The 7,565-nt window shown below is 31.9% G+C and overlaps 1 protein-coding gene and 1 non-coding gene across 2 annotated transcripts; both read left to right on the top strand.

Annotated features, from left to right (window-relative positions):
• The first annotated feature begins 394 nt into the window (after nucleotides 1–394).
• Nucleotides 395–467, top strand: TRNAF-GAA (transfer RNA phenylalanine (anticodon GAA)). The gene has a single exon. It is a non-coding gene; the product is annotated as a tRNA-Phe (tRNA).
• Nucleotides 468–4,464: 3,997 nt separating this feature from the next.
• On the top strand, nucleotides 4,465–6,253 carry LOC141698343 (uncharacterized protein At5g01610-like). Its single transcript, XM_074503030.1, has 2 exons — nucleotides 4,465–5,208; nucleotides 5,740–6,253. Exons 1-2 carry the CDS (start codon nucleotides 4,669–4,671, stop codon nucleotides 5,800–5,802), a joined length of 603 nt encoding a protein of 200 aa, XP_074359131.1. The 5' UTR covers nucleotides 4,465–4,668; the 3' UTR covers nucleotides 5,803–6,253.
• Nucleotides 6,254–7,565: the final 1,312 nt, after the last annotated feature.

The following is a 7,565-nucleotide window of genomic DNA, read 5'->3' on the forward strand; positions in this document are numbered from 1 at the left end:
CATAATTAATTTAATACATGTTACTAAAAAATTGATGTAATTTTTATATTAGTAATTATTTCAGATATCTAATTCTTAGTTAGATTTATCACATTTTAAATTTTATATCATTGAAAATAACATATGTATACATATATGTGTAAGTGTGTGTAGCTATTAATTATAAAATAATTCATATACTTTAATGAAGATTAGCTATTAATGGATATTAAATACAAAATAATAAATAGGACAAGGGTTAAAATAGTCATTTCCCATTGAATAAATTGTATTATTCAACCCCTAATTTGCTCAATTATATATATAATAATAGATAATAGATTTAATGGAGCACAAGCCTGACATTAGTTTTACGAAAGAGAGGTATATTGAAAATGACTATTCTTTCTATCAAGCGGGGATAGCTCAGTTGGGAGAGCGTCAGACTGAAGATCTGAAGGTCACGTGTTCGATCCACGTTCACCGCATTTTTTTTTTTAAAATTCTTACGTATCTCACCAGCCTTAATTTCCACAGATGCACAGACTGTGCAGTATGCACTAATTGGATTTCAGGTTTTTTGAATTTAGCCGAGTTCAAAATTGTGTTTCCAAGCCCGGTTCGAGTTCAAGAAGAAATTGAAGTATCCGGGGGAATTGAAAAGATGACCCAAGCTCAATATTATCAGCTCCAATTTATTAAATTATACTAATATATTTATTGAGTCGAGTTTAAGTTGAATTCGAGTCAAGGTTCGTTAGATTGGCACGAATTTTTCTTTTACTAATTAATTACACACATGATAGTAATCAAATTCTTAACCTTACGTAAGGGGTATAACTACTGCATTAACACTTCGTTAACAATTTTTTTATCAAGTTTAAATGTATTTCGTTAAATTTTTGGATTGATTCGAACTCTTTATCAACCGTTATCAAGAACTATTTAGCTATATTTGATCGCACTCGAATTGAGTCGATTTTATCCATTTGAACGCGAATCGAGTTCCGACCGGCTCACTTCAAATTATACCATATATTTCAGTGTGTTCCATGCCTTGATGAATGAGTAAAACTACAGAGAGCATATAGTACAGTGGCGGGGAGATAGATTGAACAACATGGTCTAGTCGGCTAATATTGACAAAAAACACACTTGCATATACAGTTGCCCAGCAATGTCGTAACATCTTAACTGTCAAAATCATTATCCAGGAGTAGGCCCCATAACAGAAACACGAAAACATGCTCTCAAAAGAATTATAGAGAGGGTATTATACAAGACGTCAAAGACAAAAGCTATAAATATCGTTAAGCCAGCACAGCCATGTATTCACATGCCCTTTCAAGTTTCAACTCATCATGGAACTATAATTTCACCCCCTCACGTTGGTCACCTCGTTGGTTATCCAACCCGTCCAAACCGAACCAATCCAAACCTTAATTTGACCAATCAAATCGACTAATTCCAGACCGTGGGTTAATTGGTTTATTTTTTAGTTAGGCCGTTTATTATGGGTTGAGTCAAAGTTTTGATAAATAAAACCTTAATCCAACCCAATCCGGTTCTACTATATACGCCCAAATCATTTTAGTACTGGTTTCTTTTGCGGTCCAACTATCTGTTTGTGTTATTTGCTCTACGGAGCACATGTCAAAGTATAATAGATAAAGAACTCTTAAATAAATTATAAACACGCAGTTCTTGATTCGTTCTTAGAATGTACTAGGGGAGTCCAATTTTTCCTTTTTATAATTAAAATAATTCTTATTTAACCTAAAATCATCCATTTGGAAGATAATTGATGATCAGTTGTAACACCTTATCATTTTACCACTGCAAATACATGATAATTTCATTAAATTAGATTGGTTGATATTTGTCGTATGTATGCTGATTAGGTTGGGTTTCATAATTTTTTTGAATTTAAAGGGTTGATATTTTTATAACCCATTTTAAATGAATTGAGTCGTTAAAATAGTCCAATCGACTCAACCCACCTCATGTGCAGCCCAACCCTCACAAACACACATTTCTCTGCACATGTATTGTAGTACAAAATTACTATTCTACAGCGCCTCATGTTTTGTTGTCACAGAGCTGTGCTCATAAATTCGTTCATCCGTAGCTCCACAATATCTGAATTTTTGACTTTATGTTTGGTTTCAAAAACTGATTTTTCAACGGACCAATAGTTTAAGTTTTTTAATTTCTAACATTTTTTTTATAACATGCTCATAACATTCTTAATATTATGTACTCTTTGGATATTTGTAGATTTTTACTCTTTTAATAACTGGATTTTCTATGATGTGTACAAGGGCTAATAATAGTCACTAACTCCCATATAAATGAGTTCTTCTTATTGGTGGTTGAATAATAAATATTAATGGCTCCCTGCATTCACATCAATTTCACCAATAGAAAAAAGCTCATTTTTATTAGAATTAATGACTAATGTTTGCCGGACACCCATTAGAAAGACCGTTTGATAATTTTATAATTCTTCAATGTAAACTACTATAAACTTCAAAATCAGGTTTTCCGGATTGGACTACAAAAATTTATTTATTTTAAATTTTTAGACCATAAACCGTACCAAAATTATTTCATTTAGTCAGGCTCCGGATATTAAAAAGTGGACAAAAATAATTATTTTTAATTTTATAGATCATAAATTGTACCGAGATTATTACATCACCTAGTTGGGCTCGAGATATTAAAATCCGGATTAAAATTTAATATGTTTTTACATTTTGTAGTCCGTACCAAAATTATTTCATCCGGTCTAATGTGCGACCAATATTAAAACGGTCAAGGAAACTATAAGCATATGCCAATCCTTTCATAGTATTTTTTAATCATATTATGTATTCAACCCTGAATAAGCGGCAAAATTAAATAAGCAACTGCCGTTTCCACAGCTATGTTTTGGTGATTCTCAATAAAATAGGTGCGCGTTTCCAAAACTTTAGTTTTATTAAGTTAATAATCAGGTTTACAGTAATGAAGCCAATAATTTTTCTACTAATAATTTTGGGGTGTTTAACAACTTTGACAACAAATCAGAACGCAATTTCATCAATCACCACCAATCATCTGCTGTGTTTTAGCATCGCAACTTGACATTATTCCTTTACAATCTTTCTACCTTGCAATGAGATTTGTTTCTATCCGAATGTAATCTTAACAGCATCTTCAACGACAACAACGGTTGGATAACTCAATTAGTTAAGAGTTTATCCTTTGTCGTAGGTACCGGATTACAAAATACTCATTTGTAAGGAAAAAAAATAACAGCATCTTCAACAAGTCTTAGCTAAAAATTTACATGACATATTATAAATATAATTATAAAAATGATGTAAATACAATATTGCAATCCAATGAAATATTACTTCTAGCTAAATTTTTGACTATTTGCTCAACTTGTAAAAATTTGTAATAAAATTTTACATCATTTGTTACCGTACTAAAATAAAATTTATTATTTATAATAATTTAAAATAATAATAACATGCCATTTTTATATAGACAGTCCCGTTGAAAAATAATTTGTTACAGGTTTGTATAATTTTTATTTTATATTATTTTAGTTAACAGTTTTAACGAACATCGTTGAAAATGTTCTAAGATTAAAATTTTGGTATATCTCTTTCAAACCGATTTTTGATATTTTCACACACATATTAAATTTAAAAATTATTGATAAAAAATTAATAAAAAATTTCAAAAATATTCGATGATTCGATATATCAAAAAAATCATACAATTTTTCAAAAATTACGGATCATCATAAATCAACCGATTAATTCCGATTACGAAACCTGTAATCAAGATTAAACGTGAAAACGGATTAGTTATATTTTAACTTAAAATTTGAATATTAGAAATAATAATATTTAGATACAAATCTTTTAATATTTCAACTTGTACAAAAGTCAAATTAAAATGAGAGAGAGCGCTCATATAATAAGCAAAATTTTATCATTATGTAGTAAACCTGTTGAAGATATAAAATTTTGATCGAAAATTCATCTCAAATTCCTTATTTCCTTTCCAAAATATTCAAATCCTACAAAAAAGATGTGCATGGCTTCTACTTGCCGTGATAAGCAAATTTTTATTACGTTTATTTTCCAAAAATATAAAACATAATCATAAAAAGGTGCAAAATATCTTCTTGAAGCGATAAAAAATCGTATTATTATTTCTTTGTCAACATAATTCCTATAACATAATTCCTATAAAATCGTCGAACTTTGGTAAATTACCCGAAAAATTCGATTCTTACCCCATACATGTAATAAATAAAATTATATGTACATAGAAATGCTCGGCGTAATTAAAGACCAGAGAATTTTGGTCAAGAATCAACAGTAGTATAACAAACAAATAATAATAATTCGATTTTCATAATTTGTGAAGCATTGATCCAGCTATATAAATAATATAAATTTGGTGGGATGATTCACTACCAATAATTGATTGATATTCTCCTAATCCGCATCCTCTCTGTAATCTTGCTGGCACCACTCTCCCTCCCCCTCTACTACTTACATCAATCTCTCTCCCTCTCAATCTCTCCCTCAAATCCCTCTCTCTCTCTCTCTCTCTCTCTCTCTCTCTTAAACCTACCCTCCCAACTCTCACAACCCATTTTTCATATGCTCTAAAACACTTCAAAAAATGATTCATCAACTCAAGAAACACAATACTACTCTGTTTTTGACAATTTTCATTGCTTCAACCTTATTATTAGTTGTAAAGGCTTCACCTTTACAATCAACTACAAGGTCAATATATGATATACTTAAATTATATGGCTTGCCAATGGGTTTATTACCAAAGGGTGTTAAAGATTTTAGCTTTGATGATTCTAGTGGTAGATTTGAAGTCCATTTAGATCAAGCTTGCAATGCTAAGTTTGAGAATGAATTACATTATGATCAAAATATTTCTGGGAATTTAAGTTATGGTGAAATCAATGGTTTAAATGGGATTTTAGCTCAAGATTTGTTTTTGTGGTTTGCTGTTAAAGAGATTCGAGTTGATGTTCCAAGCTCTGGTTTGATTTACTTTGATGTTGGTGTTGTTTCTAAGCAATTCTCTTTGTCTTCTTTTGAAACTCCAAGGGATTGTTTGGCTGTTCAGTCATCTGCTGTGCAACATCTTCACATTTTTGATGAGACTGCCTTTATTAAACAACCTGTTACTTCTGCTTATAAGGTATCCTATGTTTAATCTTTGTCATATGATGGTGTTTGTGTTTATATGTATGTGTGTGTTCAAAAAGTTCATGTTTTTATGTTAATTATGTTGTGTTTGCATATTTCTATCAGGTTCTTGAATGTTAAGTGTCATGTTTATCATTGAATTATTTTAAGATAATAAGGAAACAGAATTCTACAATTATGATATTGCGACTTTTGTAGTGGTTCATCTTATTTCGGAAAATGTGAATATGATTTTTCTGAATTTTGTTTAGAAACCGTAATTTGGATTAAAGTGGTATTATTTGGAAGTGGTAGAAGATGATGTCTTGTGTATTTTTCGAGTGTGCTATCTCTGTTGGACAGCTTTGGAAAGATATCCTCAATGTAGCTTTTTCGTTGTTGCTATTAGTTTGTGCTCAATTGACATTCTGGATTGATGTTACAAGTTGTGGCTGTGGTTAACTGTTAGGTTAGATGTATCAGATAGTGTTGGATTATATTGGTATCTTTCGGATGATTTATTCCCTGTTTCTTTTATGTGCAGACTTCTTCCGAAAATTTTAGTTACCAACTTGGTTACAAGGGTTTGGCTCTGGCTACTTTATGAATTCTTGATCAGCCGGAAACATGATGTAGGCACGGTATCTCAATCCAGTAATTCCGGTTCTTGTAGTACACGTTTTCAAAGAATCTTGTTCAGCAGGTCTCGCGCTTCATTCTAGCGTGTGCTTGCTTGCCTGTGGTTTTTGTATAGCGTCTCTGCAAAATAGTCACACACACACTCCAATTGCTTTCAACAAGTACGGGTGAAATCTTGGTGCAGCATATGAGAAATTTTGTTGCAAACAAACACAGATGAGATTATCAGCAGGTGATTAACCTGCTAAAATTGGTTTCCTCTGTTCTATTCATTATGGACATACACATACATTTACTTCAATCAAATCTCTTTTTTGTAGTACAAGATATTATGCATAGTCCCCCTGGGGAAGAAATAAGAAATATAATTTATTTTCCAACTTGTGCATCAATAAATAAAGTTATTTTTATCGGGTTTTTGAAGTCCAGCATTTTCTTGGCCTTGCTCCATTGAATTTATGTGGATGATTAGTGTAAATATGAGTGAAATTCATTCTCTATAAGAGCTGTATTTGTTCGACAGGTATGATGTTATTCATACTTGGATAGTTGAATTCAACCTATTAATACTGTTAATTGCAATTATTAGACAGCTAGAGCAGTTGTTTGAATACCAAAATGGAAAAACCTACACTAGAACAGGATATCTGAGCTAGATGATGTGATTTTTATTTGTTACTCTTAAACAGCCTGGGCCAATGTTAATGTACATTCAAAGTACATTTTTAAACTTATACTCCTTTTATCTATGTGAGCTGGCTTTATTGAACTATATGGGCTTTATAACTTAGCTGATTGGCTTTGTTGAACTATATGAGCTTGGAACTAGAGAGAGATGTGTATATTACTCCTCTTTGCCATTATATTTTATCATTAGTTTTTGACATGTTTTTCAATACTCTTTTAAAGCATAATTTCATAATATTTTTTAATTTTTTTTTCTGAATAAAAGTTTTATGTTAAATTTTTATTAAAAAAAAACAAAAAAAAAACATTATAAAACTATAATTTATTGAAGTTTCGAAATACGTGCAAATAGTAAACATATGAAACTCAGCGAGACGGGGTATAAATTTCAAATGTCTTGGAACAAACACAAAAAGAGAACCAAAGCAAACAAAGCACACTGTACTTCTAAACAAAGTTTCCTATTTACCAGAAAGCCTGAATGGAATAAGAACAAAAAGGAACCGATAGAAACACCGGCAATCAAGCAACCTAGTCCACCAGCCAAGCAAACACCAAGGTCTAAGGAACAAAACAGACTCCATCTTCAACATCTCTACCGGAACCCCCACAGCCACTAACCATTATCGAGGCTCAGAATTCAACGTCCCTGGGAATTTGTGGCGAGTAAATCTGGTACATACTCCTCAGAACAATAACAGACCAGGTTGCATATACAGACCAGTAAATTGCCTTCAAGAATTACAAATTTTGGCACACTAGCAAAAATGACGTTTTAGTGGCGCCGCTCATCATGACAGGCAATGGCAATCTTGGTCGCCTTCATACGTATACGGCAATCAAGTCCCCTGCTATGGATTGATGCCTTATGAGTACAAGACAATGATGGAAAATATGCAGTCTCCAACTGCTCTCTTCGGTTCACAGCGTTGGATATTCGATACAGGAAGCGGACTTATAAATTTTATGGGAGGAGCTACTTCGCGGCGACCAACATATGATGTAGTTTGCGGGACTACAAGCTTCATTAATGTTATGCAGGAA

This window comes from Apium graveolens, chromosome 11, assembly GCF_009905375.1.
Source record: "Apium graveolens cultivar Ventura chromosome 11, ASM990537v1, whole genome shotgun sequence".
Taxonomy (NCBI): domain Eukaryota; kingdom Viridiplantae; phylum Streptophyta; class Magnoliopsida; order Apiales; family Apiaceae; genus Apium; species Apium graveolens.

What these genes read in the sequence shown, in the direction of transcription:
- LOC141698343 (XM_074503030.1), top strand. Translation starts at nt 4,669, where the DNA reads ATGATTCATCAACTCAAGAAACACAATACTACTCTGTTTTTGACAATT. An exon ending in CTGTTACTTCTGCTTATAAG is followed by an intron (nt 5,209 to 5,739) that starts GTATCCTATGTT and finishes TTTTATGTGCAG; the next exon opens with ACTTCTTCCGAAAATTTTAG.